General features: G+C 42.4%; 4 protein-coding genes across 5 annotated transcripts; 2 read left to right on the top strand and 2 right to left on the bottom strand.

Annotated features, from left to right (window-relative positions):
* Positions 1–114: 114 nt before the first annotated feature.
* On the bottom strand, positions 115–1,543 carry npy (neuropeptide Y). 2 transcript variants are annotated; one of them, XM_061267834.1, is made up of 4 exons: positions 1,324–1,543; positions 1,053–1,240; positions 422–511; positions 115–255 (listed from the first exon to the last, which is right to left on the bottom strand). In XM_061267834.1, the coding sequence occupies exons 2-4, from the start codon at positions 1,238–1,240 to the stop codon at positions 234–236; spliced, it is 300 nt and encodes a 99-aa protein (XP_061123818.1). In that variant the 5' UTR covers positions 1,324–1,543; the 3' UTR covers positions 115–233. The 2 variants fall into 2 exon arrangements, with proteins under 2 accessions (XP_061123818.1, XP_061123817.1); XM_061267833.1 differs by lacking the exon at positions 115–255 and having other exon boundaries at positions 307–511.
* Positions 1,544–5,363: 3,820 nt separating this feature from the next.
* fam221a (family with sequence similarity 221 member A) lies at positions 5,364–7,161 on the bottom strand. The gene is made up of 5 exons (XM_061267995.1): positions 6,903–7,161; positions 6,188–6,361; positions 5,719–5,909; positions 5,574–5,644; positions 5,364–5,504 (listed from the first exon to the last, which is right to left on the bottom strand). The coding sequence occupies exons 1-5, from the start codon at positions 6,965–6,967 to the stop codon at positions 5,364–5,366; spliced, it is 642 nt and encodes a 213-aa protein (XP_061123979.1). The 5' UTR covers positions 6,968–7,161.
* ccdc126 (coiled-coil domain containing 126) lies at positions 5,369–10,420 on the top strand. The gene is made up of 4 exons (XM_061267832.1): positions 5,369–5,511; positions 7,267–7,652; positions 8,702–9,162; positions 9,237–10,420. Exons 3-4 carry the CDS (start codon positions 8,925–8,927, stop codon positions 9,464–9,466), a joined length of 468 nt encoding a protein of 155 aa, XP_061123816.1. The 5' UTR covers positions 5,369–5,511; positions 7,267–7,652; positions 8,702–8,924; the 3' UTR covers positions 9,467–10,420.
* Positions 10,421–10,564: 144 nt separating this feature from the next.
* On the top strand, positions 10,565–13,975 carry tra2a (transformer 2 alpha homolog). The gene is made up of 9 exons (XM_061267831.1): positions 10,565–10,747; positions 11,721–11,842; positions 11,932–12,097; positions 12,161–12,208; positions 12,351–12,539; positions 12,772–12,887; positions 12,982–13,359; positions 13,431–13,501; positions 13,631–13,975. The coding sequence occupies exons 1-9, from the start codon at positions 10,712–10,714 to the stop codon at positions 13,639–13,641; spliced, it is 1,137 nt and encodes a 378-aa protein (XP_061123815.1). The 5' UTR covers positions 10,565–10,711; the 3' UTR covers positions 13,642–13,975.
* The last annotated feature ends 3,528 nt before the right edge of the window (positions 13,976–17,503 follow it).

Below are 17,503 nucleotides of genomic sequence, written 5' to 3'. Positions count from 1 at the left end.
CTCTTTAATTGCACAAATATACAATGCAGTTCACATACCCTGTCCCCTGGTTTACTTAAGACATTCACAAATGATGACTCTGGGTCAAATATTTACAATTTTATGGTGTGGAGCAGCAGAACAGTTGCAGATGGGCAAGGAGGAGGGATGTGGCAGAGACAGGGTGGTCCTTTTGGGGGCATCTGCGATGACATGATGTTTAGATGTGGAGGTCGGACCGACGAATGACCTCCTCACCACAATGACGGGTCGTATCTGGTAAGAAACACAGAGGTCAGCTTTCTGTGAGAATGAAATATTCTTGGAAATTAGGAATACCTGCGCAAAATCTATTGAGATCAATTATAGATCTTGTATTTTAATAGACGGTGCAGGTAATTTTCCCGTTGTGGGCGTATTTATTTTACTGTACGACACAGACCTCGACTGTGGAAGTGTGTCTGCGCTTTCCTTCAATAACAGCTCAGAGATCAGCGTGTCCAATATCTCAGGATTGGACCTCTTGCCATACCTTGGGACACAAAGACACCAGAACGAGACGGAATTAAGCAAGGATTATTCAGGTGATTCAATTTTGCTTCACTGTGCCTCTTCAAAATGTACTTTCAAAGAAACATCTCAATTCTTTGCATATGTATGGGTTCATATCTTTTGTTCATGCAGGTTGCCGCTTCGGTAAATCAAACCAACCCAGCGTGCATGGATTATTGCATCCCTGCAGGAAATCATGATTCCTTGTCTGCTCCTCAAATGATAAAATATGGTGGAGATTCTAACCCTTGCCGACACATCCACAAAGGTAATAATGCACAATTTAGTTAAATGCATTATAAAAGACGACTTCAAATTAGCAATAAGCTTTGCAGTTTGTAAAATGGCAAATTTTAGACAATATTTTCGAGCGGGGCGACATATTTCAAAAAACCTCTCTGTGTATTTTTCACTGCACACTTTCTAACCTACATTTACCCCTACAATACAAAATAGACGCAAAATATTTCAAAAAGCTCTCAGCATGATGCAGTCCAGTCCCACACATGACTCCGCCCTACCTCTGTCTTGTGATGAGGTTGATGTAGTGTCTCAGGGCTGAGTAGTACTTGGCCAGGTCCTCGGCCGGGGCGTCTTCGCCGGGGTTCTCGGGTTTCACCGGGTAACCATTTGTCAGGGTGCCCAGGCACAGCACAGCCCACAGCAGGAACGCCAAGGTCCCCACCCAACTGACAAAGTTAGAGTGCATCTGAAAGGAAGCAACAATGATGGTAAAACAAAGACTTTATGCGTAGTAAAGTGATGTTAAGTTGAAGGAATCAGCCTACTTACATTTTCCAAGGTGTTGTTGAGATGTCTGTGTGCAATGCTCTTGCGTCTCCTCAGATGTGAAGCGCTTGTGGTGCGCGCCGGGCTTTATATGCGCGCACCAGACGCGTCAGAGCTGCGCCCCGTGCCGCTTTGCCTCACGCAAGCGTCACCGCCGTTGCTGTCGTTGCTCGTGTGTTTTCTTTTTCAGCTGTCTCAAGTCATTAAAACAACCCAAAATAGTCAATCGTCTGTATCCAAGTGTGATGTTTTCCGCCTTGGATCGAGCGTGACGTATGAAATGAGTGCCGCGTGGATCCGGTTACAAACACTCCCCAATTGAACAATATTGCTAGTGTACTCCCATTTTGTGGCCTGGGAGTGTAAACGGCAAATGGATACATGTAGTTACTGTGGTTACATTAGCGGCCGGCCATCATTATTTGGGCCTGAGCACCAGGTGGTTGAAAAGCCTTCTTGGAATTGCTCATTATACCAATTTTTGCCCGATTTCATTTGACATGGGATCGAATGTACCGCATGCACACCGGTCCGAAGATTCTGTCTGCAATTTAACAATCATGCTCAGTACGAGATGAGGATTTTATGATGTCATCAAAGTGACATTAATACACACTTGGCCCCCTGCGAAAAACTCCCGATGGCGCCTGGATAATAAGAACATTTGAAACAGCCTCACAAATGTTCTTTTCGAATGACATTTCAATGTCATTTTCTTCCATAGCTCCTCCCATCAGATAGAAGCAGCAACAGGCACAAAGGGCCCGCAGACGCGCCAAAGAAGAGCCGCTCTGGAGGTAGCGCCCTTAATAGGCACACCCAAATAGGGCTTAAATGACTGTGTAACACCATGTGCTTCATTTACCTCCCATTCATCATCCTTTTGTATGTCGGCTCCCAGCCATATAATCAGTCAGCTCTCTGCGAGGCTGCTCCTGCTCCCTAAGTTGCTCGGAGGATGCGGTGAGAGTCTTTTGTGTCATACAGGATGCGCCGAGAGATGAGGAATGAGACGTAAGTGAGAGAACATGTCTCACAAAAGTCACAAACCCAATCATGACGATTACCGGCAGGAATTAGACTTTGCGGTCCTCTTCAGGAGATAGTCACATTCAGGAAATCACGTCAATGGGCTTGACACCTTTTTTTTTTCTTTTTTCCTTCTTTCTAGGACAACAGCTTGGATCTGACGTCGTGTCAAAATGTGTTCAAAATAGCAGCGGGCTGTACAGTTCATGCATGTAAGTTGATAGGTCAACTCATGTTTGCTTAAAGATTGGAAGTTACGCTAGAGACGGACGGCTATCACTTTGAGCTTAATGCTAACTTAATAGGAAATGTCATCAACAGGTTCACAAATATAATTTATTGTAACATTTTTAAGAAGGGATATTTGCAACACATATAGACAGATCATGTAAAAAAAAAAATCACAGACATATATTCTTTATCCTCCATGAAGAAAAATGACTGCAACTTTACTATGTCACTTATATTGGCACTTGGCACATCATATCAAAGTGCCGAATGTAGGAGCTTATCATGCGTCGCATTACTTTCCGTCGTCCACAGATTGATAACCCGCGAGGGAGTTACAGCGTATTACATTAGTCGACCACATCTAATTTGAGCATCATTAAAATGATTGTGGACCGCAAACATTTTCCACTCATCTTCTGCCAACAACCAAGAGCAAGCCTTCCAAAAGAAAAGACATGGTGCTTAATAAATGTTTGCTTAAAAACAGGAGACATTTATTCTAGGCCTCATTTATGTATTAAGTCTCCGATTAGAAGATATCATTGTCAAATAAGCATGTCATTAGAATATTATTTCACAAGTTGTTACTCGCTTAACAGGCAAACTCTCATAAGTTTTTTTGATGGACAAACAGTGTAAACATCTCAGGGTCCGTGGGAGACAGCTGTAGACAAGATAGGAAAAGGTCGTGAGTGTAAGAATAATGTCAGCTTGACTGACAAAAAGACCAAAGATAACTGGATTCAAATGAGACAAAATCTTTTCATTCACTGTGCAAATGAAGGAGTATCTTACTTTGCTGTCATTTCTCGGAACGGTCTTTATCACTTTTTAAATGTCAACCTATCAAAAAGAGTCTGTTGGCCAAAATGTGCATGGCCAATTGAATCAAATCGACCATAAAATAAATTCAAAAAAGGGATTCATTCTTTAAATATAATTAAATAACCCAATTGAATAATTATGTTCAATTCTGATTTGACAGCATTTTGCTAGGTCACCCCTTCTTCACCCACCAGCTTTTTTTTTTAACAAAGCCATTTCACACGAGTTATTCCAGTTCCTCCTCCTGGTGTCAAGCGACACGGGTAGGGGATCCAATCTCGGCCTCCGTGAAATCGCTGCACTGTCATGCGCTGTCAATTCCCTACAGCTCTCACCACAAAAGAGATGTTCACACATCCAATGTGTCATGTGATTTGCGGACGTGTGTTCTTTCACAGAGACAATTCATGTTTGGAAATATATTTGATAGATGTTTTTTTTTCGGGGGAGTGGTATCTGGGTCAGTACGATAAGTGCTTGTTAACCAGCAACTGTCCGTCTGGGCTGAATGATGTTCCCCTTCTCCAATTGCATCCGTTTGCACATCCCTTAACTGTCACGAGGGTAATTAAGTATCTTTGCGCGGTAATTGCCAATTTAATCTTCTGTTCTGCGTCTCCTGATTTTTTTTCTGTCAGTCAAGCTAGGTGTGGTTTCCATGGGGATCCGAGAGGGCCTGGTAGTTATTCTCTTCGGCCAAAAGTAAAACGCCGCCGCCTCCTCAATGGGGTTGCTACGCAGAGGCAATTACTTTGAATAATATTCGTGCCACACTAATAATGTGTAAATGATTTTGGGCACCTCAACCTCATTCTCGACACACACCGGTTGTGTCAGCTTTCACTTGCGATCCCTTCCACTCCCTTCCCCCCGAGTGGCGGTCTGCAGAGACCCAGGTGCACCCATGACGTCGTCCACACGCAAGCTGAATTCTTTCCCCCCGACACCACCTGTTCACCAACATCACGACGCAGGTGACTCGAAATGCACCGGCCCGACGTCAACGCCGATGCTGATCGAGTCTGACTGCGAGATGATCGCAGCGGGAACACTTGAGGGGGAGAGGAACCTCGTTTAGAGTCTATTGATTGTATTTTGGTGCGGAAGTGGGCCAGCAATTGAGCGAGCAAACTCGCCTCACTCGCCGTTCGCAGTGCGGATTAAATCATCGTTTCTGATCTTCCGTGAGGAATAGGATTAATCAATAGCAGGAATTAAAGGCTGGGTTATTTTTGATGACGTGTTGAGTGGGCGGCTGGCTCTCTCCCCGCATCAATACATAGCCATTAGCCATTTAAACTAACCATAGGATAAGACATTTGGATCTTTGCTAGTAAATAAGGGAAATAATAAATACAAATACGGTGGGATGAAATTAATCTCATCGCTGTTATTTTGTATTTTGCAGCTGTGGATGTTAATTTGCACAGCATTTTTTACATCCCACATCACGATGTGTCGCTGATAATGAATGTCTTGAACTTCACAAATCTCTATTCTTTCATCCCAAAGAGCATTTCGATGAATTCAATCGCTGTCAACGTGTGATTTGTTCAGACGTCGCCCATGTGTCATTGCGTCACATCGACTGATAACAATAAATGTTGATTGAATGTGGCATATAATCATTCTGATTGCCCGTGACAAGCTTCATTTTTAAGATAAGCGATGGCAACTGAACTTTTTTTCCCCCATCAAGATTTAATGGACAGGTCATGATGGATAAACTTTCCCCTTTTATTTCATCCTTTGTTTACAAATTGAAGTGGTAGCTTTGGGAGATGTTTTTTTCCATCCTTGCTGGTGGTCATCCTCATCACCTAAAAAATACAACATCCAATACTCATAAATCTGAAATGCACTTTTATTTTACAGGTTATAATTTCAATTTAGCATGAAATTAACATGAAAACTGAATTTACTTTTCCCTTTTCGCCTTCTGGTCAATCCAATAGATTCTACTCACGCAACGCATTGGCCTCCAAAGCTGTGTAACTATCCAGCATGGAGCAGAACCCGGTCAGACCGCCCATCGCAGCATAAGGCACATCTTCACCCACCGGGCGACCTCGTGCCTCGCTCTCGGACTTTGTCTCAACCTGACAGGTAAAAGTGATTTTATTGATGATTGACGTACTGGAAATTCATTGAACTAAATCATGGCTGACCAGCGTCTGGTGATTGTACGCGGGCTGGCCACATCCACATGTGTACGGACTCCTGAACCCAGAACAGTCACCTGAAACGGGTTTGAAATATATTTTCTGTAGTCGAGTTAGTGTTGCTCATTAAGGCTCGAGACTTTCGACTCACATTTTCTGCACAAATGTCCGGCGCCTTCGGTGTGATCTCGAGGCAAATGTTTACACCGGCAGCGGGCGGGTACTGCCCCGATGTGGGGAAGATATTCATAGGCACAACAAAGACATTTCCTCACCCGGCACGGTAGGCGTAAAGGTCGCTCAGAAGGAATGACCTCAAAGTCCGTCTTATGTTGCTTGTATCTGGAAGAGAGCGACAATACCAACCGATGGCACGGTGAGAGTCAGACAAAAGCGGCGAGTTGATTGGTTGACACAGCGGGACGCGATGACAAAACAAGATGAAACTAATGAGAGCAGCACAGATATACGCTTCAGCTCAAATTGAAATCCCGTGACCTCAAATCATTCTGCGTGATAACAATAATTGCAGTGCATAACTCAAGGGGTGGTTTATTTGAGAAAAAAAAAATCTCTATTTTAACCTGATCAGTACAAAGTGAAAAGGAACTTTATAGCACCTATGCGCACAGAAGCACAGTGTCTCCGGACCGACGTGTTTGCAGTCGATGCCTCCTGGCACACCAAAGCTCACATACAGTCTGTTTTTCAATCGCTGTGGGATCATTTTCCTCTTGTACTCCTCATATTGCTCAGGAGTCAACATTTTGCCTCCGTCGTCATCGCCAACAAGCCTAAAAAAGAAAAATAGCTTTTTTATTTGATGAAAAAAAATGCCAATTTAAGTAATGACGTGTTCTTTAACAGGATTAAGCTGTTGAAGGTTTAAAAATACATTTCTGTCCTTGTTTAATTCTGCCCCTGTGATGTCATTGTAGTGACGTACAGTGCTGTTTTTTCGTGACGGTAACACAATTAAAGACAATTAAAAACACAATTAAACTGCAGCGACGGAATTATTTAATGACCACATTCACTCACTCATTTAATCATGGTTGTTTAAGTTAAAGTCCCTGCTGGTGGTGAAATGAGTTGCTTGAAAAAGTATAATTTGCCATTTTAATGATGAAGTGGATTGATTAAACATCATCAAGGCCATTCTTGAGGCTCTATTACTTTTGAGCGTATTTTAAAGCAAATGTAAAGCGGTTATTAGAACATTGTAATCAAAATACCTGGAGATTCCATTTGATTATCAAGTCTAGCCACAATGCGGATACAGATAAAAAATAAATCTGGTATATTAAAAAAAATAGGTGAATAAATGAAACAAACCTTTTGTACTCGCAATAGTCATCCACCGCTTTTAAGGCTGAACTGTCCAAGAATACAGATTCCATTGTAAAAGGGGAGGCAGGCTGTTTATGTGTTAGGCCGCGACTTTTATAAAAGAACAAAATGCCAAATTACACATCAAAACCGTCCCATCATTGTTTTACTGTTATGTTGCTATGGAAATGACCCAGGGTCCATCTAACGGCCGGAAAATGTACTGCAAGTGTTTCACAAATAACCGAAGCCCACTCGAGCAAATCTTACTTATACAGTTCAGAAAAAAAGTATTGTAATATTAAATTGTTCTAAACTCGTAACCAAGACTTAAATGAGTGATTTGTTTGTATTTCCCCCTTTATGTCAGCCGTGGGGCGAGAGAAAGGCGGTAGGACTACAAGTCCCATGATGCCTTGCGGTGACGCACAACGAACCTTCAAGGGAACCATGACGGTCAGCCCAGTTGCACGCATAAGATTTCTAGCTGTGCGCTTTAGCATACTGAGCCGCATAACGTTGATCGGAGCGCAGCAGGAGAAGCAAATGACCATCGGGCAATGTTGACCGGCTAACGTATCCTTCAAGAAGGTGGAGACATCTTTGTTTTGGTTTTGGTTTACCCGGCGACCGCAACAATCATCTCACAGTATTTTGAAAACCAGTCCTTTGGGGATCGGAGCTCTCCTACGCGGTTTGGCTGCAGCATGGAGGTGTCTCCAACTTCAAGATAACCCCAGTTGCAGGAACACTGAGGTAAATCACCATGTTTATTTCTGTAGCTAACATAACGCTAACGCGGAGTTGTAAAGTAGCTTCATGTCAACTTCCCCTTTTGCAACTATAATAATAATATAGGTAAAGTAACACAAATAGCCTCCGATGTCTTCTGCAAACCTTTGCATCGACAATGCGTGGTACTGGGAGAGAATGAAGTCAACCTTTAGGTTCGCTAAGGTGCCTGCCAGTTGTTTTGTTTTGCTGTCATACTTGGAATGGCCAAGCCATACACACTCAAGGTCATAGATGATCGTTCAACTATTCAGTAGCCGTAGCCCTAATCAATGGCTTTGTTCTATCTGTAGACTTGATAGCTGTGTGCTCTCTAGACTTGACTAACGGGTGTAACACTATCTACAGATTGGCTTGCCAAAGTGACAAAGCATCATTGTTGTGTCATCGGTTTGGCTTGAGGAACGTGTTCTTTTTCCACTCCCCTGTGAGACAAAAGTTTGGATTGCTCAAAATGCGTGGTAAGGCACAGCTTTTATCTCCACGATTGCACTTGTGATTCTTAAATGTTCCTTCAAAACCTTTCAGTCATTTGTTTACTGCTGTCAGGGGAAGCTGAGATGTTTCTGCCTTGTAAAATAGAGATCCCCTTATCACTGTGACTCAGGCCTCTGTAAAACATCCGCACTTTTATCGGCTTGTGTTGCTAATAGCGTAGCTGTCGCAGGTTCTGTCGTCCAGGTGTTTTTGTGGGTTATTATTTTAATTGTATCCCTGCCATTAGTTTGTGATGTTGTGCAAGTATTGAAAGATGCTTGACCTCAGCTAATTGGATTCTGTTACCTCTGTTTTCATAATTTATTCCCCCCCCCCCCCCCCCCCCGGTCAGTCCCTCCTGTCACAGCTCAATAGGAGGTGACAGTAGCACACCCATCGCAGAATGTAGAGAATGGACCCGTTGACAAAGATGTAACAAGCGGAAAATGATCCATTCACTGAATATAATGAAAGGTTGGTTTTTTTTCCACTCAGGTTAATTTTTTCTCTCCCTATCTTTTATTTGTTCCGTATAGGTTTTCTGCTATGATGGCCCACCAACAACCAGAGGTCGAGGATCTCCTCTGTTAGGGGAATCTGAGCAGAGCATCCTTCTACTCCACTGTGAACTTCTCGCTTGCATATGGACAACAGACATACCCTGGAAATGTATCAACCATCAGACTGAATTGACAATATCGAGGCTATTTACATCACCAGCGCTTTCCGGTTTCTTGCTCCTCCACCATTGCCACTATCATGCTTGGGACTCTCCTGAGACGCAACATGTCCCAGAAGCTAAGTGTGCTGCTTTTAGTCTTTGCTCTGGTGTGGGGACTCATGTTGCTGCGCTATACTGTGCAGCAACCTCGCCGCCAGAGCAGCGCTGAGCTACGCGAGCAGATCCTGGAGCTCAGTCGGCGATATGTCAAGGTCCTGACCGAGGAGAGCCGGAAGGCACCCGGCGGGCCGCAGGGGACCACCATGGCGGGTTACGGTAATCATCTCACAAGAATACACCAAACGTTGCCCACATGTAGCGACTTAATGATGTATTCCCTATGCACGCAGCGGATCTGAAAAGGACCATAGCGGTGCTTCTGGATGATATCCTGGAGCGATTAGTCAAACTAGAGGGGAAAATGGAGTTAGCTGTCAATGCGTCCCTGACGAACACCTCCCACGCTTCCACTCCAACTGCCTTGCAAAGAGCCTCCAAGCAGGAGAGGGCTGGCAGTCATCATCATGGGACGTTGCGCTTGAAGCCAAGGACCCCCAACAGGTCTCAGCAACATCTATGAGCTTTGGTAACTGTGGTGACTGATTGATCTCTTGGCACATCCCACTTTCCCAGGACATCCAGGCTTTAAAGTGACTGATGCTTCTTAGAAGGCCAGCTCGAAAGGAAGGGAGACCTTTTTGCCTTTTCACTTTGGTTTGCCATTATATTTATTTCATTTGATCAAGATTGCATTTTTATATTTCAATTTTGCATTTTTATATAATGGCATATTTGAATCATATTACTGGCTATAAATTATGTATCAACCTTGGCGGAACCGAAGTACGATGCCCTAGCACATTTAGCCTCGCTACTCCGATACGACTTAACGATATTACGTCAACCTGCTGAACGAAACAGAATACGATGAGGGTATCTGTCGTATGAAATATCGCTAGATACAAGATTATATGAAGACCCGGCCGTCTCTTAGCTAACATTTAGTCCTGTATAGATAATCCAAAGAATGTTCTGCCTCATGAGGCGACACAACAGATGAGTCTCATTTGCCACTAAACGTGCGTATGCATTGTATCAGCTGAAAAACAATGCCCCCCCCCCCCCCCCTCCTCCTCGATTTCTTTTTCTTGCCTTGGGTGTTATTTCACTCTCAATGAATGGAATGAATGTACTGCAAGGTCAGTGCCTTTGGTGCTGTGAAGACGACTGACATCTGCGAATACACGTTCAGGGTTCATGTTGCACTGTGACTGTAGACATTTTCTAAAAATAATGGGCTAATCCACTTTTGGTAATGCTGGTATATTGTGTGTGGGAAGTGATTGTTACATGCTGGAATAGTCTCTCCGTCCGTCTCTCTGCTTGGTGAAATCATGCAGAATAGAATCCTATCAAATGCTCATCATAATGATACCAGACTTAAAGCAACAAATATGAACAATAGCTGTGATTTCTGCTGAATTGTTACCGTTTAAACTGTCATTTAAGTCTCAATAAACTGGTTCAAATACGATTGGTGCAACAAAAAAAAAAAGTGTATATAAGATTTAGTGCCCAAGGATATTTTCTGACGTCATGTTTCACACGACAGTGTTTTTAAAAAAACAAAACAAAACGCCAGCTTTTATATGCAGGGGGGGCGTCGTAACGGAAATGACGTATGCTTGTAGTTTACCTGATCGCTCCGCCCCGCCGCGCCATTTTCTCATCGGAGACATACATCAATCCAAAATATTGTGCATTTAAACGTTTAACTTGCTTTATTTAATTCCACAAACTTTTTAAGTAGGTAAATGACCTGAAAATGAGTGGCGTCGACGAGGGAGATAACGAAAGACGGGTAAGGAGGGACATTTAATTGTAGTTGACTCTTTTCAAGATCACAACAAACACGTACGTACATTCAATGTAAATGAATGAAGTTGTATGTTGTTGACATTTTGTAGGTTTTGCCCTAATTACAGAGCGCCTAAAAGCGAGTTGCCTCTCGCTTAACGCACGATATAAATATATTTCTAGACTTTTAAAAACAGCTAGTAAACTTCAGTAACTTAGCTTGAACCTCCACCTCGGTGTTATCTCAAACGGCGTCTTATCTTTTATTTCCAGCAGTAATTTTTGGGAGGGCTGATGGAGCCAGTAACCGTTGTATATTGTCACAATATGAAAAGTCAAGTGCAGATATTGTAAAGTTTTCTTTCCTAGCTGTTATTAACTTGATCTCTAAATGTTCTCATTTGAAATTCGTTGTTGCGCGTTTTAATTCTAAATGTAACCGCAATGCATTCCATGTTTATTTTGACCTAAAATGTGTCGAAGATTAGAACGCTAAGTTTGGGTGAAGAAAAACACGGACAAAAAAAAAAAAAGAAGAATGAGTAGTAGAAATGAAAACTTGAATGAATGAAAAGAAACTGGAAGAAAGAATATGACCCTAGGTTAAGTAAATATGGCTTCTTCCATTGTTCCTTTTTTTTAAATTTAGTAATTAAATTGCATGCATGACCTTTTTCATAAAATTCAGTCTTGCTTACTCATTCTTTGAATTAAAGATGTCCTTAAATGATAGTTATCATTTTCTCCACAGTACACAAGCTCACGCGACATAAAAAGAGGTACTCCGGCACTACGGATATAGTCATTTAGTTATTAGATAATAAGTACCCAGTAAAGTGTGTGGTGAGTGTTAGTTGTACTGTGTTTTATGTGTTAACCTCCCCCCCCCCCCTTTTTTTAAATTTTTTTATCTAAAGTAATTTATTTTATAAATACTCATATGTATAAATGATATCATTTTACTACTGTTGCTGCAGGGTTCTCAAGCCTCATCTAAATCGGAACATGGAAGTTCAACTCGGGCCAAGTCAGGCTCCTCGAGTCCATCCCCAGAATCTAATAATTCTGAATCCAGATCGTGCTCTCCATCAAAATCGGGGTCTGTTGTCATTCATGTTTGTTGGCGTCTCTAATTGAATTTCTTTGGTCCTCTGTCAATTACTCGAGTATCTCCTTCCGGCCTTCCAGTTCTCGTTCTAGGCACGTTTCTGATGGACTCGCCGGTCGTTCACGATCTCCGTCTCATCCCTGCCGACAGAGGTCTAGTTCTCATTCCGACAGCCCCGACTTCCGCCGCAGGAAGAACCGTAGCACTTCCCCAATGTCAAACCGCAGCCCTCAGGCTGGGCTCAGGGTGAGTGCAAATGGACCTGGATGTTGTTTAAAAACTCAAACTCTCATCTCATTGTACCAACAGAACCATGAAACAAAAGAGGCAAACAGTCACGGCAGTATCACTGATAGGGTATGTGGACCTTGGGGCATATTTCGGGCTAGCTTTGTGGCAAAAATTTGTCGGGATAAACGTGATTTCTCTGGGGGGGGATGAAATCAGTATTTGTGTGAATTCAGTGGATCACAAAGACCTTTCTTGTGAACCCGTCTAGGCAAACCCTGATCCAAGCAAATGTTTGGGGGTATTTGGCCTCAGCTTGGAAACCAGAGCGCGGGAACTGAGGGAAGTGTTTTCACAATACGGGCCTCTTGCCGGGATCAAGGTGGTGTTTCACCATCGCTCGCGTCGCTCGCGTGGCTACGCCTTCGTTTATTTTGAGAGACTTGAAGATTCAAAGGAGGTATGATTTACATCTTTTATTCAATTGTCATGACATGCATCTCATTAGACTCAATGTGGTGTTTTGCGAAAACAAGCTGAGCTGCTCATTTTACTTAGGTGTGATTACCCGAGTTCGCCACTAGATGTCAGTCTTACTTCAGGCAACATCCCCCTCACGCCATTCATCAGCACTGTTGCATGAGTGAGGTGATGCTGATCATTGACTCTTTTTTTTTTTTTTTTTTTCTCAGGCAATGGCGAAAGCCAATGGTATGGAGATAGATGGGAAGGTAATTAGAGTAGATTACTCCATTACCAAGCGTGCCCACTCCCCCACACCTGGAATCTACATGGGTAAACCAACCATGTAAGAGACAATGTTTCCCTTCTGTATGTCGGATCCTCACATTAAGAAAGGAGTCAGTCTCACCGCCACCTTGTTTCTGTTTGTTTTTAAATAGAGATGGCGATGAGGAGGAGGATGACGGCGGAGGTAGCCAAAGGGGAAGACGCTCATATTATGACCGTAGCTATGACCGAAGCTATGAGCGAAGCTACGACAAAGGCTACGACCGTTCTCATGACAGAGACTATGATAGAAACTATGATAGGAACTATGACAAAAAACATTACCGAAGCTACGAGCGAAGCTACGCTCGACGCGACGACCGAGGCTACGACCGAGGCTACGACCGAGGCTACGAACGAGGCTACGACCGAAGCGACGACCGAGGTTACAACCGAGGCTACGAACGAGGCTACGACCGAGGCTACGACCGAAGCTACAATCGCAGCTACAATCGATGCGACAGCTACGATGAGTACGACTACAGGATTAGGTTGGTCATCATTTACCAAGTCAAAATGTTAGCCCACTCCATTCATTCCGACACTTCATGTTGTGGTTCAGTCGCAGGCGCTCCCCATCACCCGACTACATTAGATACAGAAATTCCTCCTGGTCTCGCTCCTACAACCAAAGTAAGTATGGACCAGACAAATGGATGCCATTTTACACGTCACAACGTTTTGAACCAGGCATGTGCCTTTGTCACTGTCAAAAGCACATTTGTTCTGTAACTCCGTTGACTGCGTGTTTTGTTTTTGCAGGGCGCTACTGAAGTGCGACAGCCGATTTCAACGAGCTTGTCTCAATTGACAGCCTGCGTTGAGTTCAAATCAGGTGTGTTTACATGCAGGGGAGATGTTTTTATTTGTCAACGGCGGACACTCGGATGAACTTTTCAATATAGTGTTTTTGTGTTGTTGCTATTCTGACCTCAACTCTTCAGTGTTAGCCACTGATGATTGAGTCTCCTGGTAAGTACGACGTAAAGCTCTGTGTGAAGTGTGAAGCTCTCCTTTACACTCTTGTGAAGAAGTCAATGAGGTCATCATCTGAGTTGAATGATTTTTTTTTTGTGTAAATGGAAATACATACATGTAACTCTGCAATGATTCTCATTCTTCTGGCTCCAATATGCATTAGAATTGAAGTTGGGCTTCACTTCTAAGATGTGTGGGTGAGGTGGGAGAAAAAGAAAGGAGAGTTTGGCACAACAAGCCAGGCGCCGGGATGTTGTTCCATGTTCACACACATTTAGGTTAATGTTGAGGTCACGCTTGAAGTACACAATAATACCTCTAAAAGTTTAGCACCGCTTCAAGTTACACCAATAAAACAAAGTGGGGGAAAAAAAAACTTAATACCTTATTGGTTACATCTCATTACATCAAGTCAAATAGAGATGAATGAATGTTGCAAATAATTATAAAAGTGCATCAAACACACACACACACACACAGGTGATGATACGTCAGGCATCTTCTGAATGTGGACAATCTTCAAAGTCTGGCGACCAACACTTTATTGTAAGTAACCACGAGCTAACGGGCCGCTTTCAACCCACAAATGCAAACTCGAATAAAGGCGCGGCTTATTCGAATGGGCTTATAATAACTGCTGACATGTCACGGGGCCCCCCTCGCAGTTATGCATCGGTTCACTTTGATAGCATGAAAAGGTCGAAAGCTCAAGGGTCAAAGTAAGACGTCTCCGCCACAGAGACCCAAGCGTCAATGTCATGTTTATGCTCCTGTTCTCACTTGTACCTTTTTGAGTGACATGAGCGGGAATTCCTTGACGTGTGGCCATACCTGAGCCGCCCCGTGTATTTCACGCGCACGGACCAAAACCAATGCAGATAATTAGCAGGATTTTATGAGTTGCAGTTGTGACATTGATAGAGCGCTGACACAGGGTCCTTCTCTGGGGTCATCTGCTGATAAGTTGATCAAGTGTAGGATAACGGGTTACATATTTAAGAAGTGCACTTTAGAGCCATGTACTGGACAGAATGGGCCCAATGGTCACTGGCCTTGATGTAACCTGGATACAAAGGAAAGATAACCGATAGGTGTGAATTGGTATTCCCCAGGAACTAGTCTTTCCTCTATTATACGTGAAGTTTTGCGATACTTTGGTTTATTCAAACATAAAGCGTGAAAAATGCTGACCCAGTGTAACCTGTGGTGCAATTCGAAAGAAGAGAAGAATGGATCCTGTTCTTGACCTTTTAAATACAATTTGACTGCACTGTTTTTGTGCCCTTGTGTTGACTGTGAATGTGTTATTCAGTCAATTAGCTGCATCTGCCATTATGTTCAGGTACAAATCTCTTTTTAAGACCTTCACCGTATGAAAATAGTTTTTTTTTGTTTTCTTTTCTGAGAATCATGTACAGAGTTTTTTTTCTCTGTATTTTTATTGAAAAAAAGTGAGTGTTTTTGTACGAATTAATTTAGAACTTTTTAATAAAAAAACATTTAAGAATACAGGTGGGCTTTCAAAATCATCTTTATGTAACTTTGCAGTTGTATGACATTGCAAATATTACTACATTAAACAACCAGTTTCAATATACAAGGAATCAATGCATGTGATCATTTAAATGATAGATAACAACCATTATTTAGCCTAAACAAGCTGCCAGATAATACAAATTAGCATGAAGAAAAGAACGAAAAAATAACAGTTTAATTGAGAACACATTAATAGAGTTCTCCAGTCCACACAATGCGCTGTGTACATTCAATAAATCATGCACATTTTATTGCATACTATAAACAAAACTACAAGTGTGAAAACTTGAGGTGCAACAACCCACGTTTCTGTTTTTGCTGGGTTAAACGAGATCATGAACAAAGCATTTGCAAACAGATTACAGTGTAATAATTTGAAAAAAATATTCTTGACAACTAAACAAAGAAAAAGGACAGTCAACCTAGGTCCAAATGTCAAGTTAAATACAAAGTGTAACACATTTCTGCAAATATTCAAGTAAATGTGTGAAAATACTCACTTTTAACCAAATCAATGAACTTAAGGGTGTGGAGTTTGATTACTTTTGTATTGAACAATTATATCATTCAAAATAACCACATAGTGCAATCAACAGATGTTTAAAACCCCATATTTGGGGGAATGATTAAAAGTAAGTCCAAAAAATATAAAAGTCATCTCTAAATTAAATGCAGAGCAACAAGCAACTTCATAAACCATGCAAAGCATACAAGCCTGCTATTAATATGCTGTTGTGCTAAGTAACAGACTATAAACAGCAACATTTCTATATTTAAATGTATATTTTATTCTTGCCTAACAAGACAGAATGCGTGTGTTTTTGTAAAAGTTTGAAAAAAATATCAGGTTTGACACCAAAACAATGCGGGAGAGCAAAATTGGACACTTCTCTTTAGCCTTTTTAACCTACAAGATGTATGATCCTTTTATTGGTTATTAGCTGTATTATTCAACCCCATCTTTTAAAAAAATTCAAACTGGATTGCTGGTGCTGCACACAAACGCGCACACACGCGCGCGCGCACCGCCATTTTACTACTGACATGAGGGTTGTCATCTCGTTTAGGAGGAGCAAAAATGGTGGGCAGGAGAAAAAAAAAAAAGCATCCCGTTAGTTTGTTGTTTTGGGACCTCGTGTGGATCCACTTGAGGTGCATTGATGCATGTGTTTCAAGCAAATAGACTTTATGCATTAGCGTGGATCAGGGGGCATCAGTCAGTGTAACAGTCAGGGCTCAACATGGCGTACGAAACGGTCCACTTTCAGTAGATGCTCTGCTTTAAACGTTTCAACAGTGAATCAAAAAGACCCGATAAGAGTAACGATTAGATCATAGAATATAAAAGAGGTAAAGAATTCTCACCGGATGACAGAATCCATAGATTGTGTTTGTGAGAGCCTAGGCGACGATTTGACATGAGGGAAGCCAACAACAATTTACAACCCCAAATTGAGCAATAACTGCGATTTGCTGGAAGGAGATTTTCGAAATATCCCCCAAAATACGATTTTTACGCTTGCGTATAACGGTCAAATCTGGAGCCCGTCCTCCAACATAGTCAGTAATGGACTCTCCAACTTTATGTTACTTCGCCCCCCCCTATGGAAGGAGTCCATAGAAGGTGGGTGGGGGGCTCTGGAAGTGTGGGGGAGGCGTTCTGTACATTCCTCAGCGATACATTCACCCGTCGCGCACATGGCCGCGCGCAGCCTTGCACACACGCACGCAACAAGACCGCAGCCATGCATGAGCTCATCCAAGTCGACGTGCGCGGCCCAGAGAGCTCACGCAGCATGGCTGCAGAAAAATCTATATGCAGCGCTCACATAACTCATCTTTCCCCGTTTTTTTTCTCGTTCACCTTGCGCCTTATATATTGTCACAATTTTTTCAAACATAACCGCATCAAGTAAAAGTGACAAATAACACGGATATTTACGGTAAATGTACTCATTCAATCATTTGGCAAAAAACCGTTTTTTAAAACTTTTCGAGATGTCACCAATGTCTCGCATATCAACCGATTAAATGTATGAACGTCTAAGAAGTAGGCGCACTCGTTTTTAAAGAACCTATCGTTCCATATTGTTTGATAAAGTAAACCAATTAAAAGAAAGG

Source organism: Syngnathus typhle, linkage group LG20 (genome assembly GCF_033458585.1).
Source record: "Syngnathus typhle isolate RoL2023-S1 ecotype Sweden linkage group LG20, RoL_Styp_1.0, whole genome shotgun sequence".
Classification (NCBI taxonomy): Eukaryota; Metazoa; Chordata; class Actinopteri; order Syngnathiformes; family Syngnathidae; genus Syngnathus; species Syngnathus typhle.
Note: the sequence above shows the minus strand (reverse complement) of the source record. Positions and strands in the feature narration are given on the sequence as shown.